Here is a 26,229-nt window from a genome sequence, read left to right on the forward strand (position 1 = left end):
ACTCCCTCCATTCAACTATTGCATTGTCACAAGGGTAAACAAAACACTTCCCCCCTCCTCCTCCTCCTCCCTCCCCCCACCCCCCCCAATTTGTACCAATCCTTTATTTTTTGTGTTGGACACAGAAGCTTTCAGGGACAACTCTGTATTTACCAACGTAAGACAGAATGCATTTCCTTTACCTCAGACTGTCAACTAATACCTCTTCACCAACATTTTTAAATACTGAAAAGTCAGGCCAAGTTGTCTTTTGGACCTGAAAGCACAGGAACTACAAGGATTTGAACACATTGCTCTAGAAGCCAACAGCGTTTAAGACAATTTTCCCTCTGGTCTCAAAGGTGCAATACTCAAAAAGACCACTCACTTTTTGTGTTTTTCCAGCCAGGCAGCACTATCTGTTAAAAGACAAAAGTTCTCCGAAACTAGCAGATCCAGCAGGCTTTCATGATTTGCCTCTGCATATAGCTTGAGTAAAGCTGTGTCAATATCTTCCTTGTAGCCATTTGCAACCTCAGTGCTGCGGACTTCATTCAAGTAACTCATGAGGAATCGTTTGCATTTTGTCATCTTCTCCTGGTCCCCTTGGGTCAGCTGGTTTAGGTCCGCGTACTCATGCAGAGGGGGATGAGACCGTATAAATGAAGAGGAAGTAGGCAACAGGAAGGGGTAGAGAGAGATCAGCTCCCGGACATCAAGCTGGCCGCTTCTGCAATTACAGTGTCAAACTAGATGAAGCAAAAAGAAAGAAAAAGTATACATAGGCACAAAAAAATAACATACTGGGAATGTGTGCACACATATGCTTAGAGTCAGGACACTAACAGGTTGTCGGTTTCTGAAAGTTATTGCCTTCTATGCTGGAGAAAATACATTCAGAAGAAGTTTGGATATTTTTTTTTTTTGCTATTTCTATCCAAACTTGTTTATCATTCTTATTCCTCCTCTAGACATTGAAAGCTCTGAGAATTCGGAGACGGGCCGGCCTTTTGCTTTTGAGATCCCACAGCTGTTCTGTGGCATATACAAAAATCAGCTGAAGAGCCTTAGTGCAGTTCCTAGGACCGTCCTAGACTTCATCCATACATTATGGGAGCTAGTCTCCTGATGGAGGCACAAAAAAAAAAATGGAGAGAGTGAAACCATTCAGGCAAGCCACAAAGACAGTGCGAGTGTAATTCTGCAGAAAACAGCAACTTCCCGCAGAAAACTCAAGCTTTCAGAACACGTGTTTGGATTATTAAAACATTTTCCCCAACACTGAAATGCACCAGATTCCTCCTTCAGCTCACTTCTTAAGGAGGTTCTGAAAATGAACCGTGGATACTGATTACACATCTGTCTAACCAATAAGCAGCAGTCTATTGCACAGGCATAGGTCTTGGGTGTACCATCTATGTCAGATACTACGGAGTGGCTTTCCCACTCCGCATGTGAAGGGCATCTATACTTAATCCAGGAGCAAGCTGTAACATAGATACGCTACACAAAGCATTTCGCTTTCGGCCTAGATTGAAGAAATTTCTCAAGCATTTGAAGAATGCATGTTGTGACAGAAGAATAAAACAAGAAGTTTTTTCACTCATGGCAAACAACTCCCCAGTTTTCACAGCTAGAATGACTCCTCCTCCCAGGCCTTGCTTTAGAAGAACGGCAAGAAATCAGAATTTGTATTTTATTTCACTGTCAAAGTCATTATTCAGAATTCATCTTTAAAGATGAGCATTCCTGAAATGCAGGAGATACTGTTGCTGAAAAAAAATCAAAATGAACTGACAGTTCATTTTCTAAAACAAACCCTGGTTAGTTACTATTCTGTTGCAAATCAAACTTTTAAAAAATAGTTTTTATCTATCCGGTGATCAGCAACCTCAAAAAGACTTTCCCTTCACAACCCTGATTGGAAAGAATTCCAAAAAGAAACCAGTTATAACCATGGAAGTAGATGAAGCAGTAGATTTCTGCAAGCAGTAAAGTGTGAAGGATCCTCACAAGCAGGTTCATCCCTTCCCTACTGTTGTAAAGTAACTAAAGCAGTGGGACATGCCCCGAGTTGTTCACTTCTTGCCAGAGACAGTTCCAAAACCACCCAGGAAATATGAACTAGTAGGAAGCATCACCATGGCAACACCTATTTAGAACCTTTAAAAAAAGTAAATACTGTCCTTTGGCTACAAAAATCTATACCAGAAGAATGAAATTCTGGGAGACAGCAGCAACAGCAAATTTAAAAGCAGCAAGTATCCTGTTCCAGAACTTAGTGACTGCAAAGCATGGGAACAGCAACACGAACAACAGAGGACCACAACAGAGGAAAATCTGAACATGGGAAGCCCTCCTGTGAGAAGAGGTTTGAATAGCAAGTTTTTCTGATTCGTACACAGAGCTCCTACTGCCCAAAAACCACCTCCACGCTAGAAAGGCCAGCCTCTAACCAAGAGTAAAGTGTTCATGTCTACTTTGCAGATTTCTTCAGTTGAAATTTCCTTTTAATCCCTCTTTTCAGACTTGATCTTTGGTTTTAAAATTCTTAGATCTACATCATGATGGAATTCACAAGTAGATGAGGACTTCTTTTTAAGAGACATAATAACCAAGAAGTTCTGTCAGTGGTGTGACCTGACAGTTCAAAGAGCATTTGGGCTTTCACTATGAACTCATTACAGTAATCTAACTGCAGCTTTCACTAGTCCAACTACTCACAAAAGTTTAAGGTCTGAGGACCACCAGATAAAATGTATTGCATGAGATGTATTACACTAGAAATTTAACCCTATTTAAAGAAATAAGAGATTCCTCCCCCCCAAGGTTCTTCACTGATTTGTTTTAGAACAAAAGCTAACCCACAACTTGAATAACATCAACAGGCTACTCAAAATTAATGCAGAAGCAAGGAGTCTTGACAAATCCACAGAAATTCAAGTATAAACGTTGGTTCCCTTGCTGGGTATGATGTCGAGTATTGGGAGATGGCCTAAACTTGAGATGGAGACTATGACCATGGAGACAGATGAAGAAGTTAAAAATGCTATATTTAACATGCCACTTTAATAAGTTTTAAAACATTTTCCAACTTCTACAGTAGCTTCTGCATCCTTTCATCTTATCATCCAACTTTTCCCAGATGAGGAAGTAGTCAGCCACTTCACTGCTGAACTTCACAGATTCTGGCCTTAATGGCCATCTGTTTCCAAAAGGAGAATCAAAACCAGCTTCCAACTCAGGCTAATTCAAACCCTGGGCTGTGAATCACCAGTGGTTGTCTCAGCAGGTCTGACTCAAGCTCACATTGTACAGTTTTGCGCTCCCCACAGCAATGGTAATCAGCAATCAAGCAGCCTCCTTAAAAGCACAGTATCATTCAGAACAAGCTTCTTCAGAAAAATACCAAATACTAAACAATGACCCCACCTCCATGAATGGTTAACATTAATCTCAAGGCTTATGGCTCCTGGGATCTGTGGATGTCTTGTGGCTCTTTCCACCACATTTGGAGGAAACAGTTTAGGAACAGCTGCAAAGGACCTCATCTCTCTTGAAAAACACATTTGAGTCTTCAGCTTCTAGCATCTCAGGTTTAGCAAAATATAGCTAGCAACTTATCACAAAGTAGAAAACAGGCTCTTAAGGCAAGTCATGCTGTCAATGTTAAGAGACAACTTCCCTTCAAGTAATTCTGCATTAGGTCTTTCTGGGCTTCATATATACAAACAACGCAACGGGCAGAATCTACAAGTTTTCAGGAAACTTAGGTCTAAATTCAGACCCTTAAATTTACAGATATCAGAGATGTCAAAGAAGCCTACATGATTTAGCTGTTTTGCCTAGATCCCACTGGCTGTAATAGAAGCTTATATTTTTGAATCACATTTAAGATGCAAATCTTACACTGAGTCCTGCTTCTTATGTCTCCAGGTATAAAGTACCAGTAATTTTTTAACCTTTCCTAAGTAGGAGAGACTTTAGTTGTAAGTCTCTCTATAGCCTTTCCTAGGTGAGACAACACTGTGATTTGTTAACATTTTGATTTGTTAAAAAGAGAACAAAGTTTAGAAAAGTTCCAGTATCTGGTGTGTCAGATTGTAAGCAACATCTAACCAGCGAAAGGACATAACCAAACAGAGAAAGAGAAACAGAAGAGAAATGGTTTCACTGTGACAGCTACCAACATCTCAGCAAGACATCTAGAATTCAGCAAACAGCTTGCTAAACATCTCTGTTTGGTCTAACTGCGTGCGAGCCTCCAATGATAGCAATATGAAATAGCAAAAATATCATATATAAATCACAACTATATAACACAATCACAATTCTGCTATAGCTTATAGCAGAATTTGTCAGACGAAAGCTGCCCCACTGTGACAGCTCACTCAGTTTAAGTTTAATGGATCCAGCTGAAGAAAGTTCTCCTCCCTTTGTTGAACTATTTGAGTTTCAATAAAGCTACCACTTCCTTCCTTTTTGTTCATCTTCTTCAGTATTCAGAAGTATCAGCATAACCAAAAGGAACTTAGCAGGAAAGTATTCCTCTTAAAAGTTTCAGCATTTAAGAACTATGAAGTTAAGCATAAGATATAAGTGTATCTTGACAAGGTTATCCAAGAAGGATTATTGATGCAAGAAAACGAGACCTTCAGACCAATATAATAATTTCCCCTGCTAGCCTGTAACTGACAGGTATTTTCTGAGGAGTGAGACAATCTCACTCCATATTTGGCCAGAAGTAGGTCCATGTCACACCAAGTTCTTGGAGGTACTGCTGCCACTCTGTTTCACTGCTAAATCCATCTTTTCTCAGATAGGTACCAAGTTTCCCTTTGGCATTTTAAGACTGAAGTTATTTCTGACTAACACCAGCTTGAAACACCTGCAGAACAACACATGGGGACACGAGGAAGTGTTTGCATAGACTGCCATTATCTTTCCCATTTCTCCTCTGGGCATCAGTAAGTCTAAAACGAACAAGATTGAGTGCGTATCAGGGCATAACCAGGTATTACTTGAACTGGGTGTGTTCACCAGGGCTGAAAATCAGGGAACCTGAATTCCATAAGGAGTTTTTCAGAGTCACCAAAATACTCTGAATAGCTTATGTATGGCTGGCCAGAAGAAAAGCACAGAAAACTTATCTTTGCTTTCTCCCCCCAGCAGACGTCAGCAATTCATGAACAGTTGTTCTGCTTCAGAGTTGCAACTTTTGGAGGAAGGGAACACCCTGGGATGCCAACTCAGCTCCAAAATTCATGCCTGGACAGCACATTTTCTCATGAAGCATGTTTCTTTCTATAGAGGAGCTCCCACAATCCTGTTCATTAAAGCTCATTTGTCAGATGGACTGCTAGGTGGATGGAGGCTGCATAACCGATCTCGGGTCCTTCCACGAGGTGCTGGAGCTCCCCCGCAGAATACATTTCCCCCTTTTCACTGCTTTTAAAAGATCCTTGGGCCACTACCAGTAAGGCAGGGTGGAATAAAGTGATAGAAAAAAGTTGAAGTGTCAGTCATAGTCAAGACAGCTGCAGAGCTATACAAGCCTGGCTACCTAGCCACACCTAGACAACGAAGACACTTTATAGCCAGTACAACCTCAACAAGCTATTTTACCAAAGCTGGCCACACTGAAAAAACTGAAAAAAAGTCCATTGGAAAGCCACATGGAAGGGCTTTGTGGGAATGTTGTAAAGGATTCCTAACTATGTACAGCTTGTACTTCTACTTCAGACACACAACACAGGAGCGATTCAGACTAGTGTTTGGAAGATTACAGGGAGGAGGAGGATTGCAAGTTGCTCACTAATGCCAAAAATTACAAGGTGATACAGAAAGTGGCTGTGGCCAAAACAAGTTGCCACTAAATGCTGTTCAGGCCTTTCCTGTCATTCCCTAATCTTCACTCAGTGTACACTGCCCATTCAAGCCCAATGTCTCCCATTATCCTGGTGAGCAGGAGGCAAAATGGTGAAGTCCCTCATCAGTAGAACATTCCCCAAAGCTTTACTTTCCTTGATATGCTTCCATAAACCCAAGGACAACTTATTTCCTACACTGTACATACTTACAATATACAGCAAATTGTCTAACCTTAATCCTATTCCATAGACCCTAAACTGATTTAAAGTGAATTTCAGCCGATAACAAGGAGAGTTATTTTATGTGGTCAGCATGGATTACACTAACTCTGGACAGTGCCCCATGACAGAATGGAGCATGGCTAGCAGAAATGAAATTATCATGTAAAATAAAGATAACGAGCAGCATTTTTTGAATGAAAGTGGAGTACCAAGGTCAATTTCTAAACAAGTGACTGCTGAAACAGCAAAATTGGGAAGGTTAGTACAGACTTCAAGAACAAATAATCTGTCTTCTGGAAAAGGCCTAGCAGAACAAGTATTAAAACAAATTCAGTATCAGCATCCTCAAAAAAATCAGTGCAATTGTGTCAATAATATTAAATTGTAACTAACACTTAAATTGTAACTTTTTGTTAAGGTTTTTTTTTTTCATAAAAAAGAAAGAAGAATCAGGCAATGTTCATGCTGTAAATCACAGGCTCAATATTAAAGTGTTGACCTTCATGGGCATAAAGTAAAAAAATCTCCACATATACAACACTCAGATTACAGGATTACAGCCTTAATGCTACTGTATGTTAGTATACAAAAAAATCAGTTGCATTAACTCTTCATTTATAAAGTTGTTTCAATGTTACTCTGTTTTTACCCCCAACAAAACCATTTTATCAGGGTGAATTCACATCTGCATCAAGAAACATTCAAGTGACTAAGTTTTTAAAACCAAGAACACTAGCTCCTTATTTAAAGAAGATAAATTAATAAATTTCTTGTCACACAATTACCTGAAGAGTTCTTTTGCTTCAAGGAACTGAAGCTGTGCAAACTGTATAAAACCTGCTTGCTGCAGGATTCGTTTGTACATTACCTATGAAAGAAAAGGGGGGAAAGAAGGTTTATTACATTTGTAAGGAGTTAGTTACATAGTGCTGTCACTACTGCAATAACTACCTGCCAAAAACACTGAACACATGATCTTCAACCAGTCAAGTTACATGCAAAATAAAGCCTTGATCCTCTACATTTTAAATTGTCTGTACCTGAATATATTGCATCTGCTGCCCAGACTCAGTATCTTAGGCAAACGTATGTGAACACAACACTGTTCACGAGTACTTACTAAAAGCAAAGTCAACAAATAGCAAGTTTAAGTTTTGTTATTCAAATAATGACTTATCTGACATCAGTCTGACTTGCTCAAGTTTTTGCTCGCAGTATTTGCAAACGTAAAAGCCAATGGTCATCCTTTTAGTTCCCCATGATTCAGCAAGCACAAGAAAAGATTTAAACTCAAGGGTGGTCCCACTTGACCGCACACAGCCAACTTTCTCCCCATTTCACCTCACTTCTGCAGCAACCTTGCTGGTGATTCTCAGTCTTATCCCCAGCTGAGGACCATATTTCTGACTTTCTGCCAGTTTGGGTTTTTTTTGTTTTGTTTTGGGTTTTTTATTATTTTTATTTTTAAATAAAAATACTTCCAAAGCAGTTCAACTTATCCAGTATGCAGTACGTTATGCAACGTACATAAAAATATGGCGAAAAAGAGGAACATAAGTAAACCATACGAAAAGCTATGTGTTATGAAGTTTTACTGTTAAGGTCATACCTAGACAGAAAAAAAGTTTACAAGAAGTTCATTAGAAAAAGAACACAAAACTACTTTAAATGCTAGGTATTTAACCTGAATGGTCAATTAGTTACCGCAAGACTAAATGAAACCTTCGCGTCCAGAATATTTCCAACAGCAAAAGAGAATTACTAAAAGCGAGGAACCTAAACCGTGCTCTGCAAAGCATCCACTGTTTGTGACAACACTGGTATTTTGCAAATATACCCAGTTACAGCCACATGCATTATTATGAATGCTGTTGTTAATAACAGACTCCCATTTTCAATGAAAACACCCAGAGAAACTGCAGCACATTAGCAATGTATTCCAGGCAGGAATTGCTAAAAAGTGTCAGGCCTCAAGTAGGGTAGACTGACATTCTAATTGGTGATTTTTCACCTTGATTAAAGATTGTGGATTTACCAAGAGAAAAGCTTGGCTTAAGTCCATTTAGTCTGTGCAGGCTTTACTAATGGATTATCTTAAGGAAATACTTAATCTTGATCATTAGCAAGCCATTAAAACCTATTGATCTGTAAGGTTGTGGGACTTTTCTTGCCTCCCCAGTGTGGGGGAGAGAAGGGGAAACAGGGAAGTGCTATCTCGCACACCTTTTCAGACAAACGTAACAATATAAAAATAAATGAACAGTACTTCATAACATCTTTATATTAATTAATGTTACTATGCTTTACATCCAAGTGTACTAATTCAAAATACAGTTAACTAAAGCTAAAAGGGAATTTAACTACAGTAATAAAGTAAAACTACCTCAGGTGATTACTTCACAAAATATCAAAAATATTTTGGATTTACGACTGTGTTATTACATTAATAAATGGTAATCTGTGAACTGATGAATGCCTGTCTGGTCACATTCTTAAGGATGCCGGTAAAGGATTTCAATCTGCAACTATCTGCATCTTGTGGCACCAGAAAAACTTAAAAATCTGGCCTCAGACTTTCCAGGGAGGGTTGAAGTACAAACATTTCTCACCCTGCTAACTAGTATCAGAAATAGGTTGTTTTTTGTTTTGGTTTGGTTTTTTTAAGTCTGTTTTCAATTTTTGCAATGGAGTGACCACTAATATTTACATGTTCAGTGAATTAGGATATTGGAATTAAGTTTGAATTGATCTAAGACACTGAAAATACTGCTTTAATTGTAGAGTTTAGTCTGTATAGCAATCTTTTCAACTAGAAGTTGGAAAGAGCTCGTTGATAGTGTAAGTATAGGCCCAAGGAATCAATTTTAAATTTGAACTGATTAAGTGGTATTCACTTTCATTTAAATGTTGACATATCTTCACTTGTCCCTTAAAGCCAGGCAACAAAAAAGCTGTAGAATGTCTACAAACAGATGCTTTCCCAACTTTTAAAAGATGCAGTGATGGAATAGGGAGTATCCAGGTTAATTTTTAGCCTACAAGATAAACACTAGGCATTAAGATATCCTGTAGTAAAGGTTATGGAAGCAACAGACCAGACTGTCTGTGGAAAACTCAATATTCTCTCTTTCTCATAGGTTTTTAAAAATGGACTAGACCTATATGTCAACCACATACAGTTAACTTTTGTTTATGACAGTAAAAACATCTTGAGTTCTTCCAGACCCATTTGCCAGAACATGGCAATAGGCTGCTTTTAAAAAGGTACTAAGTTACACCCATTCAAAATTCAACACACTGTTTATTCTCCTATCATTTTTGAAGAACCACCATAGGACTTGAAGTGCTTTAGGCAAATTCTATATTGTTGATGGAATTAACATTAAAAAACTAGCTACAAAAACATGAAATAAGATTTGTATTAATTCATATCTGAAAAAGTGCTAGAAAACAGGAAGATGACTGCTGAAGCTGCAATAGCTATAGTGAAGCCTTAATTCTCTCAACTGCTAGAAAAATCCTTTCTAAAATGGTCAGAATTACCAACTAGATTGCAAAAAAAAATTTTTCTAGAAAGTCATTTCGGCTTTTGGTCAGGTTTGGGTGCAGTTAATATGTTTTTTGAAACTAAAAAGAAATGAGAAGAAAAAAAAAAGAAAAAAGAGAGATACCTATGCAAGATGTGTGTCAATCTAACCAAGGTCTTCACTACCATCAACCATGATTTCTGCAAACTTCAGCTGTCCTGAAAAATTAATAAGTAGTATTCAGTCATTTCATGGTAGCATGGTAGAAAGGCCTTTGTATTCTTCTACCAAAAATGATATCCAGCAAAGTCATCTCCTTGCAACACTTTTGCTTAGCGTTTTTTATATGGCAGTAATTCTTGATGCTCAAAGACAAAGGAATTTTCATTGAATATGGCAGAGAGAAATTTGTAGTCTGCAGGGACCACGTGTTAAATAACAGGTTAGAGCTACTAATGCATGACCTGCTTCTTTCCAGTAACTAAATATTGGCTGTGCAGATAACTCTGAGAGTACAGTACTTTACTGTTTCAATCTCACTATCATTCTGCATTACCAGCATATATATTTATGCTGATATAAAGAGAGAGAGCATGCACCTGTGTATGCATGCAGTGACAATGCAGTATTGAACTGTAGGAAAAAACCCATGTCGTCAAGAACTGTCCTACAATGCTATGACTGAGTTCAAGTCAGACGTAAGATGGCAACAGCCATTGCAAACTGCTGAAATTAAAGTAGCATGTGGAAAAGGGGGCACTATACTACATGTACCAGACAATTACTATCACTCTTCTGTATGGATAAATTATAGTGGCTGGATCAAGTGCCTGAATGCCAAACCCACGCATTCCTTCCCACTGCTTGTATAAAATGGCAAAATAAGGCCTTGAAAGCATCAGCTACTCAGGAATCAGTAAAGCTTGCAAAATAGATATCCAAAAATATCCATTAGAAGATACCTATTATCTATCTATCTAATATCTGTTATCTGAAGATATCTCTTAGGAGATAGAAAGGAGCGACTACACGATCAGTTAAAGTATGCCAAAGAAATGTTGCAAAAGACTATGTAAGGCATGTAAGTTGGTTGAACTCCATCAGATTTATATTATGCGAGACTACAGTAAAAGAAAGTCTGATGTGCTTGTAAGAAACCTGTAATGACAGCACCAAGTATCAGAGGCACATTAGAGAGCAAGCTCAACATGTTGCATTTCCAGCTACACATAAGCTCCGAAAAATTGGACTAACATCTCAACAACTAAGCCAAGTTTAGTCATTTTAATGCAAGTCAGTGGGAGACTCCATCAATTTAAGCTGGTTAATATCAGTTTGCAAATACAGCCCAGAACTAGAACAGGCTATTTTGCATGCAAGTAGTATTTTTCCTGTTTTTCAGCTGTAGCATTGACTCAAAATAACTGAACGCCCTTAAAAGCATGTTAAGGTAGAAAGAACTTACAATATTCTTGGAAACAGTAATTTCAGGAGAACAGACATTGTGCACATAAAATACATGTGAACAGAAAGTAACTTATCCTAAAGACAGAAAAATCCTAAATGCAAGAAAACTTAGGAGGAATGAGATTCCACATCACATATTTTTGATACTGAATTGCAGTTCATCGTGTGGCAAAACACAGAAAGACATCTCCCACACTAAATCTACATAAACTGGAAAGAAATAATTGGAGAATTAGAGGTCATCATACACAGAAGACATTGATTAGATCATGCATCCTGTCCTCACAGCAGGATTTTAGTTTGCTTCTTTAAATAGATTGCAAAGGAGAAGTTGGAAGTGAAGATGCAAAGCAAAACGTGCTGGAAGCTGAACTCTGTATTTATCTAAATACTTTTCAGCTTCAAGTACTTCCAGATAGTTGTACCTTAGCAAAAGGATGGGCACAGTTTTCTGGCCAAGCTTTTTACTCCCAGAAGCCTCCCAGCTGCTCATTCAATGGAGGAGTTAAGGATCAAAATGAAAGCTGATACAAATTTAATGACTGCTTTTCAAGGGCCTTCACCAAAATTTAAATGAATTTAAAGGAATTAGAAACCTCTTGAAATTTAAAACAAACAAACAAACAAAAAAATCCTGGCAGACCTAACCATTTGGGACCCCTGCAATTCTGTAATTTCCACAGTCATGTTCCAAACTTTACATCTTCCTAAACAAACCGAAAGGAATGCAGCAGATACTATTTTAATGGCAACAAAATGCTCCAAAGTATATTAAAAAAAACAACCAAACAAACAAACCAGATTTCCTGCAGGTTGCAGATCAAATTTTGCTTTTATAAAAGGAAAGAAACCAAGTCAAATATTCATTCACCTACTTGGTGAGTAGAGATTTCATACTACTTTTTCCAAGTTTCAGTCTCTAAATGACAAATAGGAACAAATACAGTAGAATATGTATTGTAATATAAACCAGAGATAGAAGGAAATGAGTACGAATCTCTAATCAACACTCTAATCAAAGAGTTACTACGATACTTTGCCACACAAAAATCTTAAATATTCAGTTACACACCAGTACAAGTACTACTTATATGAGTTTGGAAGTAGGACGTATTTGCTTTAGATTTCCCATCACTTAACTTTGAAGTTGTACTACTGTGCAATGTAGGATATGGTAAGAATCTCTGATAAAAAACAAGTAAAACCTAAAAATTCTGATTTGAAATAAAGCATACTTTTTTTAAACAGCAATAGCAAATAATAACTGAACCTAGTACTAAGGAGGCATCGCAGTGGGTTTTCTATCACTGGTTTTTTGGTTTGGTTTTGTTTTCAATTTTTTCAAGTTACACACTTGAAAAAAACCAACACCAAAACCCCAGCAGAACAGCAGCATTCAACCCTGCCAATGTCACAGCCTTTACAAGCACAAGCCAATTCAGCAGCACGTCTATTTCCTCAGGCTGAAACTATAAAAGGCATTACATTTCTCTTCAATGTAAATTCCTCCCCCACCCTCTCTAGTCACTCAACCATTGGTATACACGGCCCCACTGTGAAATTTATATTTTCATGAAAATTAAAGGAAGGACACACCTGAAATCTCTCTTTTGGAATATTCCTTCGAGCTCCTTTTGCTAGAACAAGGGCTTCTTCCACTCTGTGGCTAGCTAGAAGATCCTGAATCTGTTTTTCCAAAGGTAGCGGCACCAAGATATACACACCCTTATTAGTAGCAACAATCACCTTTCCTGGACAGAGCAAACAGACATATTCAGTTTACACTCCCTACAGGAAAAACACATTTCAGAAATAAGCTTTAAGATTTACTATTTAAGATACAAGAACCTAAGCAGTGTTAAAGTTCCAAAACTCATCTTTGTTGTTACCATATTTACTAGATAGTATAGTTTATCTGTAAATTGCACCTCAGAAATACAGAGATAATGGTAAATTTATTTATTTACAGCAGATTTTGTTCCACTCCGAGTAAATGAAATTGGCTATAATCTCTCATGATGAACTAAGCTGTAAGTAAAGGCCACCACTATTGCCCAGATTCCAGACAATAGGGACTTTTAACTGCCAGATATTTCCACAGGCTTACATTAGAAAATTGTAAGCTGTACATCAAAGGTAGCAAGTAACATATAGTTCATAGTGCTAGAGTTTGTAGCTCTCCTGGAAAAAAATAGCAACACAATGTATTCCACACTTAAGAGTTCTTAACTGAAGAATAGGTCAAAAGAAATTTTTGTATTTTTTGTTTAACAATTCTTTATGAAATATCCCCTTTTAAACCTCTTACAGATATTTTAGAAAGGAATACAAAAGAGCAATTTAAGATGTTAGAACTTTGTTAGGATAGCCAATGGACAAATACCTGTAGCTCACAGGTATTGACTTATAGCATTAAATTAACATTGTTCCTTTGAAAGAAATAATTAAGTTACAAGAAAAAGCTCTAACCCCACAGACTCCTACCCAACAATTAACTCAACAATTAGAGCACATTTAACGAGCACACATTTTGTTAGAAGTGTGGAATTTTGGATGACTAAAGTTTTCCTATCATAGTCTGCAGGAATCTAATCAGGAAAGCATTTGCAATAAAAATTTCAACAGTTAATGTGCTTGCCAGATATTTTGTTTAAAAAACAAACTGAAGTGACTGTGCCCACAGCGGTGGTTGTTCCAGAATTACTGATGCAAAGAAGTGTCCTTTTTAATACCTTCGAAGTCCTGTAGAATGTGACCTTCTTTAAAAGGCAGCGTTTGCTTTTGCTGCTGGTCCAGCATGCTGTGCACCGTAATGAACTCATCATCGAGAGCAACCACGTAAGGAAAGCACAAAGCTGCTCCAATCACGTTCTCTGACCAGTGCACAGGGGCACGCTGTGAAATGCCGTCTACAGTTGCAAACATGCCTACAAAAAGGGAAGAACAAAGCCTGAGGCTCGTTTTAGTTGAAAACTGTTGTTTTCCCAATACAAAGCATGGGTACCAAGGTACAGAAATAAAAAAGTCTCAGAAGAACAGATGCAGTATCAGGTGGCATGACAACAGCGCATCACACCTCCCTGGACCTTACAGACCTGTTGGTTAGTTCAGTTCAAATTTTTTTTTTTCCTTTCTCTTTCACCACAGAAACAGACAACACCAAAAACAAGAGAGGAATACTGAAAGAAACTAGCAAGAATTATTCAAGTTTAGTAAGTTTCAGATTTTTTTTAACAAGAATTATGCCATGTGGTTTGAATTAATTTCAAAACACTAATATTTAGTGAGACCCAGCATTCAAACAATACTGCCTTAGCAGGAGCCACAGACCTGCACCACCTGACCTATTTGGCAATACAGGCATATTTGTTGCTCGTAGTGTCAAATGTCTAAAGAGCATTTTAGTTGACAGACGATCATTTACTTGTACTTCTCTTTTGCTACAGCACCATTTTCACAAAATGAGGGTCCGGCTCCTTGGGACAAGTCACTTCCTGTGAGGCATCTGTGTTTTCAATCATTTGAAAAAAGATGCAGACGCTGCATATAAAACATATTTTCCCAAAAGCCAAGCACAGAGTAGACTTTTTAAATATCCTAATACCTCCTATGCTGTCTTCAAAACAACCATATTAAATCTTCAGTTAATTCGTGTTTTTCTTTACCACTATCTTTCCTCCTGCCTATTCTGTCCTTCCTTCTCCTAGCTTAACAGAAGTTTGACTTGCTTTTGGACCACGCGCCACTGGTTCTCTTTATGCTACTTGGTATTCCCCAATTCTTCCTGAGACATTAACTGAAGAAAAACTCCAGTCAGAGTTTTCAGACCTAGTTCAGTAACCCTTTGCCAGCTGAGCCATGCTGAAGCACTATGTAAACTTCTGTTCTAAACATGAATGCATACCCCTTAAAACCAGTATTCTCATGCTATTAAAAAGACACGCCCATGAAAATTGTTCTTCGGCAGCAATGAGCCACTTGACAGCTGGTAGAATAAGTCTGAGCTCTAAAGGACAGAGGAGATAAAAAGATTATGTTATTCAATTTACAAAACCTCTTCCAAACAGAGGATAATGAGGTAAGGGTAGCTGGGTAGGAGGACCATCTTGGGCGTGGGGCGGGAAGGAAACCAGAAGGTTGTAGATTTTCACAGAACTACGCTGTAGAGACTAAGCTTCTGGATCCTTTATAGCAGCTTTGAAATGATCAGCTCTTTCACTTGACTAAGGGTGCAACACAAAATTGAAGTTTCACATCTGACATATTAGCAAGTGATGCTATTTCCTTTTTCACGATAATGATCAGCTTTTCAATCAGAGTGCCTTACAGAAAATACTTTTTTTTTTTTTGCCATAATATATAATTCCCGATTTCCTCTATAGATCTTGATATTCTTATGGATCAGAAGTGGAATTTTATGCCAGGCAGACTGCACTATCCATTTTTAATGCCTTCCAGTTGTTACTCTCTGCTATAATCCCATTTCAAAAAGTAGGAGAAAACTTGAGTTACATACATACTAGCCAGTAGTCAACTCAAGGCTAATTATATTTGAAATGCCAATTCTTAGAATTTTCTCTCTCTTACATTCTCAAAAAAAAAACCCCAAAAACACTAAAAACATGATTTAAAAAACTTTTTTTTTTTTTAGATGACAGAGCTCTTTTTTAGGTAATTTAAAAAAATCCTTTACGGAAGTGAAAGGGTATGCAGCGCAATGCACAGTACTCTTCCAAGTCAATGTCTCTCTACATCCCCCTGCCCTCAATAGCTAGGGCTTCTGTGGTAGAATGATGCATTTTCTGTCTTCATCCAGCTCTCACCTAAGGATAACAATAAACAAGACAACTACAATCAGAACCTGTGGCCTTTTTATAGTACAGGAATGCGTTTGATGAAACTGAGATGAAGCCAGTAATCAATTCTGTATTTAAAATGCATACGCTATCTAAAGGTTACAAGAGTTACCCAAAACACAGCTACACTGCTTTCAGCACCAAGAGATCTCGAAATTTATAGAATCATAGAATAATTTAAGTCAGAAGGGGTTTCTGAAGGACATCCAGTCCAGCCCCACCACACTCAAAGCGGGACCAACTTAGATCAGGTTACTCTGGACTTTGTGCAATAGACTGCAGATTTTGTTTACTTGTTTGTTTTAAAACAAAAAGCTTCTTAGTAAAAGTATCTGTAAAATTGAATAAAAACTTTATTATTTGTTTGAAAAGGAATATGAAAACTTTCAGTTATCATAAAAGTTGACAGCATGAGAAACACTACGAGTGGGTGAAAACAAGAAGGGAACATGCTGGTTACTGTTGACTACCCTGCTCTATGCAGTGTCACCAGCTATGAGAAAAGGCTCCGCATAACCTTCTATGAATCATTCTGCTTAGTACCTGTGTGCTTGTTACAAGGTAACAAGCTCAGTTCTCCAACTCCATTTGTAGTCTACTCAATCACTATACAACTGTTCAAACCATGCACCACTGAGAAGAGTTTATTCTGGAAAAGCAAAAGGAATAAACTAAAATTAGGTATTTAAAATTTGTATTTTTTCACTCATTAAAGTCATGGAGTAGTTGAAGGAGGAAGGGACCTCCGCAGACTGTCTAATCCAATTTCCCTGCTCAGAGTAGGGTGAACCAGAACAGGTTGCTCAAGACCTCGCCCAGTTAGGTTTTGAGTATCTTTAAGAACAGAGACTCCACATCCTCTCCAAGACCTGTTTTCTGGTTTGAGCACCATCACAATCAGGAATTTGTTTTCTTATGTTTACGTAGAATTTCCTATATTTCAGTTTGTACCGACTGCCTCTTATCCTTTCACTGAATACAACACCAATGAGCAGTCTGGCTCAGTCTTCTTTGTCCTCCCCATACCTGTTGATAAGATCTCTGTAAGCATTTCCTTCTTCAGACTGAACAGTCCCAGTGTTCTCCGCCTCTCCACATATGAGGTGCTCCAATCACTTAGTTGTCTTTCTAGTCCTTCAGTGGATTTACACCAGTATGTCCATGCCATTCAGGGAGCCCAGAACTGGACCCAGCACTCCCAATGTGGTCTCACTAGGACTGAGGGGAATAATTGCCTCTCTCAACCTGCCGGCAGCACTTTTCCCAATAGAATCATTTAGGTTGGAAAAGACCCTTAAGATCATCAAGCCCAACTGTTAACCTAACACTACCAAGTCTACCACTAAATGCCGCCCAGTAGGCTGTTGGACTTCTTTGCCACAAAGGCACATCGTTGGCTCATGGTCACTTTGCCCACCAGAGCCCCCAGGTCCCTCTCTGCAAAGCTGCTTTCCAGCCAGTCAGCTCCCAGCCTGTACCGGTGCACGGGGCTGTCCCTCCCTAGGTGCAGGACTTGACATTTCCCTTTGCTGAACTTCATGAGGTTCCTGTCAGCTCATTTCTCCAGCCTGCCAAGGTCCCTCCGAATGGCAACACAAACCCCTAGTGTATCAGCCACTCCTCCCACTTTTGTATCATCTGCAAACTTGCTGAAGGTGCACTCTGCCCCACCATCCGTGTTGTTAATGAAGATGTTAGTATTGACCTCGCTATCGGCCCCCAGGGTACATGACTAGTGACTGGCCTCCAGCTGGACTTTGCGCTGCTGACTACAAACCTTTGAGCCAGGCTTTCAATTCACCTCACTGTTTCTCTAGATCATTCTTCATCTGTTTGTCTATAAGGATGTTATGGGATATACTGCTAAAAGCCTTGCTGAAGTTCACAATATCACTGCTCTCCCCTCATCCACCGAGCTAGGCATCTAATCACAGAAGACTGTCAGGCTGGTCAGGCAATTTCCCTTTTGTAAATCCATGTTGTTTACTCCAAATCACATTCTTGTCCTTTGTATATTCGGAAATAGCTTCCAGGATTTTCTCCATCACCTTTCTGGGGATCAAGGTAAGGCTGGCCAGCCTTTAGTTCCCTAGATCCTTTCTCTTGCTCATCTAAGACAGGAGTGAAGACATTTGTTTTCTTCCAGTCCTGAGGAACATCCTCTGATCATTGTGACCTTTCAAAGATAATCAAGAGTGGCCTCGCAATGACGCTGACCACCACTCTCAAGCATTCATGGGTGCATCCCCATCAGGTCCCATGGATTTGTCTGTCCAGTTTATTTAAATGTTCCATAACCCAATCCTTCTCTACTGAGGGCAGGTTTTTGTTGCTCCAGATTTTCCCACTGGTCCTAGGGGCTGAGGATTCCTAAAGGAAGGTCACGCAGGTAACGTTTGAGGTAAAGAAGGCATTAAGCACCTCAGCCTTTTCCATGTCCTTTGGCACCAGGTTCCCTGCCCCATTCAGCAGTGGGCATCCATTAGCCTTCCTTTGCTGCTGCTATGCTTGTAGAGGCTCTTCTTGTTGCCCTTCATGGTGCATAGCAGAGTCAATGCCAGATGGACTTTGGCCTCCCTAACCCCATCCCCACATGCTTGAACAGCGTCTCTATATTCCTTCCAGGTCACCTGGCCCCGCTTTCACCTCATTTGCTTCCTTTTTTGTATTTGAGTTTAGTCAGGAGCTGCTTGTTCATTAATGCAGTCCTCCTGCCACCTTTGCTTGTTTTCCTGCTCATTGGAAAAGTGGTCCATCCAGTGGGATGGACCACTCTTGAACTTGGAGGAGGCAGTCCTCTGCTCCAGGACCATATTCCATGGGATTCTTTTAAGCAGGACCCCGAACAAACCAAAGTCTGCTGTCCAGGCTTGTGGTCTTTTTGCCTTGTTCCCTTCTCTCGGGATCCTGAACTTCACCATCTCATGGACACTGCAGCAAGGCTGCTCCCCTGACATTCATATCCCTAACTAGGTTTAACAGAGCACATCCTCTCATCAGCTCCTCAGTTACCTGGGTCAAGAAGTTAACACGAATGCACTCCAGAAATCTCCTCGACTGCTTGTGCCCTGCTGTGCTGCCCTCTAGTAGGTTCAAGTGCCCCCTAAGAACCAGGGCCTGCAAATGAAGTTTTCTTCCAGTTATCTGAAGAAGGCCTTACCTACATCTTCTTCCTGATAAGGTGGTCTGTAGTAGACATTCACAATGTCCCCCGTGTTAGTCTGCCCTCTAACCCTAATCCATAAAATCTCAGCTGCCTCCTCCTTTGATTTCCCAGAAAAAGCGAGAGCGCTTTCACCATCATGTTGTTTTGTACACACTTCTTTGTGTGCATATGCCTGAAGCAGGGCCTCTTCAGCCCTGTTTGTTGATTACAAAGTCTCATCCACATCATCCTGCAGTCGTTGTTTGCCAACCCAGCCTACAACCACCATTCCTAGTTTAAATCAGTTGGTGACCTGCATGATCCACACACTCCTCCTCAAGCTGTTCTTCCTCACCAACAGGACTGATGAGAAACCCTCCATCTCCAATATGAGGGAGTGTCCCACTACTATTACCTGCTAATTCCTCCTGGTGCTACTGCATTGTACAGGCTCAGATGATTTGTTGGACAGAGCTTCCCGCTTCTCATCTGCTACCAGAGCACTGAACATATTCTATAGATGCAAATCTGCAGGCTGAGAAGGAGAGAAGTCACAAGTTTCCAGCCTTTGCCATCACAGAACAAGCAGAGACTCAGCCTGCCCTTCTCCCAGTACAGTTGGGGGTTTAGGCTCATGCCTGGGTCCTGGAGAAGATTCAATTTCCTTTTTGTCCTCTCTGATGCCGTGCACTCTGCTGATCTCCTCCTGCATCTCCTTTACTTGGCAACACAAATCGTCAACCAAGCACACAACTCCTGCAGGCAAGGACAAAATTTCCCTCTGCCCCAGGCTCAGCAAGAGACACCAGGCGCTTCCTTCAGCTCAAGACCTGAAGAGCCGCACCCTCCCTTGGGAGCTCGGTCTGAGACAAGGCCTCTGATGTTTTGGGGTAGTTGCTCCAGCTGGTGCTAGGAAGCATGCCCTGTGCCAATGTGCAAGAACTGTTTGCTGAAATTTTAAAAACTTAAAGCCTCTGTATGGCAGGAAATCTGATTAGAAACATGCAACAAGAGCTTCATGAAATGAAAAACTGACTTTTGGTAAGCATAGTTTCATACATAATCAGAAAGAAGTGATTTTCAATTCTGAATGAACTAATTACTGGACAGAATGAAGATGCATCAAAAATGAAGTTCCTCCTCCCTTTGAAAGAATGAGCTATGTACTAACTGCAAGTAGAGCCAACAAACTACTGAACGGCTAAGCCTATGGATCAACTATGAACAATTCTAACAATCAGTTTTAAATGCAAAGAGTCCAGGTAAGGGAAAAGGTTACATACCCAAGAAACTCAAATTGTTTTACTTTATGATTATCATTTTAAGCAGTTGCTTTCTGCCATTCTAAATTCCAGTCTTAACTCAAAAGCAAATTAATCTAGATAAATGTCACTTCAGACACCATAAAGCCGAATATATTAATGCAGAATACATCCACCTCAGTAAAAAAGGCTGAATTTAGCACAGATGCTCTACCAAATGCCAAATGAACATGTCTTAACCAGTAAGACATACAAAAGCAAACCAAAACTAGAATTGAAAATTTACATCAAGCCTTTTCAAGTCCATTCACTTTACAGCAGAGGCCTACCTCAAATGCCAAGATATACAATGCTTATGTATTATAAAGGTGCTCAACCACCTTCACAACTTCAAAGAGACAAGTGTTAAAGACACTAAGAATTTTACCAAGGAAGAACAGCAAGATGGATAATACTAAACAAAACAACAGTGGGGAGGGAATAGAGAACAGATGATTAAAAAACCCCAAACAAACCCACAAGCTGAATTAGGCAAGGAAAAGATCCATAGCAAGCAGTCTTTGTAAGGTTTCTGAGCTAGTACAAGGTAGACTTTGCCTGTATTATGGGAAAAAGGGAAGTCGATAGCACGTTTAGAGCTGCAGAAGGACATTTGCTTAAGATATCACATATCTGGCAATTTTAACCCCAGGACAATCTACTTACACAAGGATGTCGGATTTTATGAGTAAAGGTTTTACGGTGTAGCTCTCTTCTAGGACACCAGATAAAAGCAAAAGTTGGACTAAATAAAATTCTGCTTTCTGACTAGATACAATTATGCTTTTGAAAATGTATCTATTCTTAAATCAAAAAAGAAATGAACCAGTTGAACAGAATCTGGTTTGACATTCCTAAAAAGATAAAGATTAAAGTAAGAATGGGATCTCCTTCAAAACGTGTCAAAAGGGAATACTTTCAGATAGTCAATTCACAAATTTTAACTTTCATAGCACTACTAAAACAGTTAATGTCCACAAATGCATGTCCACATTTCAAGTAACTAGGAGTTTTAATAAGAAGTGGGCAACCAAGATGATTTAGAAGAGCCCTACGTCTGAAAAAACAAGTTCATCTTGGAACATCTTTAATTTGCATAAACTGATATTCTAATGAGTCTCTACTTCTTTGAAGAAAAACTGGTGAGTTGATGTACATCTCACATTCTGGTCACAAGACAAAACTTAAATATAAACAACTGATTGCACTCTTGTTTTTCTTTAGAATTTATACTAAAAAACTGAAACACATGCAGATCCCTGAATTAAGGACCTAAATAGTTGTGATCTTTGCGTCATGCTATTCCTAATGTGTCAGGGAAGATAAATAAACTGCATCTCCTAAATGGAGAGTCATATGGCAAACAGCATGAAAGCATTCTGCCTGTGGTCTGTCAGCTCTGAGATATTGCAGCTTTTCCAAAAAAAGCTCAAGACTACTGACCTCACAGCATATTGTTGATTTAGACAGATTACAACAACAATCCTTACAATCATCTGTCTACTAGACAAAAGCATTATTTCACATGATCTAACTTCGGGTTTGCAATACTTAAACTATCATTTTCTGTAACATGGAGCTGAAAAATACTGTTAAAAAAATTAAGCAAATGGGAGTGTAAAAATTGGGTAGTATCTGACAACATCTACAGTTTGGACAGAGTTTACTTGTACAAGAGTTAGGATATTTACTTCCACTAACATTTCTTACTAGCATTGTAGTACAACATAGCTATTTGTGAATCTGTTACACTCTATAAAATGAACTTTGTATGAACTCCTCTGAATACCAATTGAGGAAAAAATTAACTTAGCTACACTAATTAAATTAATTCATTTACACTAAATTTATAGCAACATGGGGCTCCTCAAACCCAGTCTGGCTAGTCACTACAGAGAGCCTATCAGCCTCTCAAGTTTCACTTGGTACCAACCAATTTTTTTACTCTGGGCTGCAAGATACTACTACTGTTAGCTGTCTATACAGAAATGAAGCTTTCTACAGACATGACTAAAATACAAATAATCAGATTTTTGTGCATTAAAAAAAGCAGGAGAGTATAATAATACTTAGTACAAAAAAATTTACCATCTACCTTTTTATCTCAATATTCCAGTATAACCCTGTGAAGAAAATTGTCATTATTGTGCACCACAATTAGTTAAGCTTTGCTCCCCAAATTGAGAGAAAACAAGAGAGAGAAGTTAAAAAAACTGCAAAAAAATCACAATCCTTAGTCTCACCTAGGCCTCCGGGGCCAGCCAACAGAAACTCTTGTCTGCCTATCCTTTTCACAATTGGCCGTTTCTCATCACTGCAATAAGGAAATAGATCCTGGGAGACGCCAGTATTATAATTCAAAATGATATACTGTGTAGTAAGTGCAAGACATAAGTAATAACCATCTACAGCCACAGCACAGGGTTGCTCTGGAGTAAACACTTCCTTCACTATCTGGACTCTGTCTTCAAACACCATGAACATTTGAATGGTCCGCCGCTTGACCGAGATAATGCAGACTTCGACACAGAAAGGATCCCCACTCACGGGGTTTTCATTTAATGCGAATGTCACAGCTCCTTTGATTCTAGCACCAGTGGGGACAGGTTCCAAGTTCATCATGTTAACTAGTGTTATTGTGTTGTCGCAAAGCACAAGAAGCCTGGTGAGGGCGGAGGCTGCTTTCAACTCACTCACAGGCTTCTTCAAGCCCAGGTATTTATGCAGTTGCTTGGTGGCAGCAAAAGTTATTTTTCCAGCTGTTGAGATCTTTTCATCCAACAGAAAGTGATAGATAAAGCAGTCATTGGTTCCAATATAGAGGTTCTTTCCGCAACACTCAATGCATTCAATGTTGATGTAATTTTTGTCTCCCATTAACATCTCCCGCTCAACAGCAGAAACGAGCTTGAAAGCTTTAACGCTCATTGTGTCTTCTGGGTGATCTGATTAAAGAGAAAAAAAAAAACAACCACTATTTACCTCCACACACATAATCAAATCTCAGAGGTATCAATTTAACATTCACCAATACAAAAACTTCATTGTTGCATTTTTTTAATAGTCTATACTCCATTTTCAACCTGATTACACAAGCCAGAATGAGCACATTAATAACCACAGGTTTGTATCACCTGCACATGAACAGATACAAGCTTCAGCTCTGGGATTTCTAGAGAAGCCACAAGGCATTTAGTGCTACAAGTTAACATCTCATGTTGCTTTACACTCAATTTAGGCCTATTAGTACATAGCCTCCTAGCAAAATATCATAGACATATTCCATTTTAACACATACTTTACATTCCTTACTCTCCAGCAATCAGAAATACATAACTTTCAAGCCACTTAAATAATAATTTACGCAAGGTATCATTCAACGCCTAACAAAAGTTGTTGGTTTGTGGCTTTTTTTTTTTTTTAGTATCTGCAGAGTATCTATTTTATTCAGTGCTACTTACACATTCTCTGTATTGGACTGTACGTACCAGCAATTATAAAGCACAGTCACACAGCAAATTTGGAAGCATGGTCCATAAAGCATTCGTTAAGCTCAAGATGCAATATCACGGAAATTAGAAGAGTTTCTGTTCTCTACCATCACAACCTTTCCAAAAGTCTGTCTTTAAGTGCTAACCAGCACTTCTAATATTCACTCTACAAACTATACCTACCATTTTGCAATCAAGCACTGCCAAGGGACAGATGCAATTTATGAAGCAATTATTAGTGTTTTAAAAACAGTCCGTGTAATTTTACTGTACTCCAGACTTGTGTTATTTTTATAAGAAACCAGACAGCTGCGCTGAACAGTCCAAAGAAGAGCAGATGAGAAATTGCTTGTTTAATCACCTTTTAATTTGTCATGACTGGTCTGTAACGAAGTCTTAGGGAAGTGGTCGTGCCCCTGTACTCGGCACTGGTGAGGCCGCACCTCAAATACTGTGTTCAGTTTTGGGCCCCTCACTACAAGAAGGGCATTGAGCGTGTCAAGAGGAAGGCAACGAGGCTGGTGAGGGGTCTGGAGCACAAGTCTTATGAGGAGCGGCTGAGGGAACTGGGGTTGTTTAGCCTGGAGAAAAGGAGGCTGAGGGGAGACCTCATCGCTCTCTACAACTACCTGAAAGGAGGTTGTAGCAAGGTGGGTGTCGGTCTCTTCTCCCAAGTAACAAGCGATAGGATGAGAGGAAACGGCCTCAAGTTGCGCCAGGGGAGGTTTAGATTGGACGTGAGGAAAAATTTCTTTACTGAAAGAGTGGTTAAACATTGGAACAGGCTGCCCAGGGAAGGGGTTGAGTCACCATCCCTGGAAGTATTTAAAAGATGTGTAGATGAGGCGCTTAGGGACATGGTTTAGTGGGCATGGTGGTGTTGGGTCGACAGCTGGACTCGATGACCTTAGAGGTCTTTTCCAACCTTAATGATTCTATGACAACTTAGCCAACACAGGGGAAGACACAACACTGAACATCTTGAATGGATTTAAGAAATAACATATACAATTGCTTCTAGTCCACATGTACAATGGAGGTATAAAACATCAAATTAAGTTTCTGTGGGCCAACACAGAGACCAACATCAACAAGATGCTCTTGTGAACAAACCCAAAACCAAACATAGCCAAAATGAATTTAGTTTCAAATTATTATATCTAAAAAACCCCCTTTGCTTTTGCAAGAGAACACTGAAAACCGTGGCAAAAATTTCCAAAACCGAGTGAGAAAAGGTAAGGTACACAATGCACAAGTAACCACCAAATAAAATTAGATCAAATTAAGAATGTAGCCAGAAGCAAATCATGTTACAAAGGGATAGTAGTGATCTTTTTTGCCAAGAACTTCCTATTTTTTTTCAGAAGTTAAAGAGATTTTAGTTTGGGCTTCCATGACATTTTCAAATTGCATCCTTACCTGGGGTGTAAATTAGTGTTCTGGCCTTCAACAAAAACACCCAAACCCAGGAAGTACTAGAGAAACAGCCTAAGGTGAAATGATAATGCAGGTCTCTGGCAACACAGCCATGTTATCCTCCAACGTTACCAAAAGAAACACAGCACATTAACTTAAAGAGGGCCACCCAAAGGTTGACTGCCAAAAAAACCCCAACCTTTTTTGAGTGCCTGTGTGTATAGCCTGAAGTAATAAACTATCGTCTGGAGAGGTTAGGCAGCTTTTGTCCTGAAAGCTGTCAACAACTTAACGTTCCTGTAGACCAACGTAAAAACGTTAATGTATACCATTAGGAGAACTACAGAATTTTGCTCTTGATAAAGATGTATCAAAAACCTCCAAAAAAACTTACTAAATGAAAGCAGATGAAAAATAAAAGTATAAAAGAAATCAAAATAGATACACAATCCCTGAGCAGAAAGAACAAAAAAATAACGTAGTACTACATAAGTCTGGCAGCAAAGAAATTAAAACATTCATGCTAGAAAAAAGCTGTGAAAAAAGCTTTTAAGAACAATCAACGTCAACACGCACAATCCGCACGTAATTTTTTTTTTTACATTTATTTTGTCCTCATTTATAAGAGCATAGGGGCCTACACGCACCACAAAGAAACAGGTTCCGCAGAACATGCTGTCCCTTTAAAGCGCAAGAGGCCACCCCCGAGTTACAAATGGAAGTCGGTATGCCACTTTTTAGATGTTCAGAACTCCGGAAAACAAGATAACGGGGATGTTTGCCGTCAAAAAATAATCAATAGGCTGGCAAATTATCAGCCCACCGAAGCTCATTCTCCTAAAGGCACTCGGATAACCCCGCGCGCGCTCATTCCCGGTAAGAAGCGGCAAGCAGCTCTCCCCCACTTCTGCGAGGCAATACCCTGCTCTGCCTTTACATCTCGCCTGCTGCGGCC

General features: G+C 39.3%; 1 protein-coding gene across 1 annotated transcript in view; it reads right to left on the minus strand.

The window, feature by feature from the left end:
- TGFBRAP1 (transforming growth factor, beta receptor associated protein 1) overlaps positions 1-23,295 on the minus strand; it is a 32,495-nt gene extending 9,200 nt beyond the window's left edge. The window contains exons 1-5 of the mRNA XM_009326245.1: positions 22,611-23,295; positions 13,798-13,992; positions 12,662-12,816; positions 6,857-6,939; positions 368-709 (exon numbers count right to left, since the gene is read on the minus strand). Coding sequence (XP_009324520.1) covers positions 368-709; positions 6,857-6,939; positions 12,662-12,816; positions 13,798-13,992; positions 22,611-23,295 — 1,460 coding nt within the window. The remainder of the gene's footprint in view (positions 1-367; positions 710-6,856; positions 6,940-12,661; positions 12,817-13,797; positions 13,993-22,610) is intronic.
- Between the last annotated feature and the right edge of the window lie 2,934 nt (positions 23,296-26,229).

This window comes from Pygoscelis adeliae, unplaced genomic scaffold, assembly GCF_000699105.1.
Source record: "Pygoscelis adeliae isolate BGI_AS28 unplaced genomic scaffold, ASM69910v1 Scaffold156, whole genome shotgun sequence".
NCBI classification, from domain to species: domain Eukaryota; kingdom Metazoa; phylum Chordata; class Aves; order Sphenisciformes; family Spheniscidae; genus Pygoscelis; species Pygoscelis adeliae.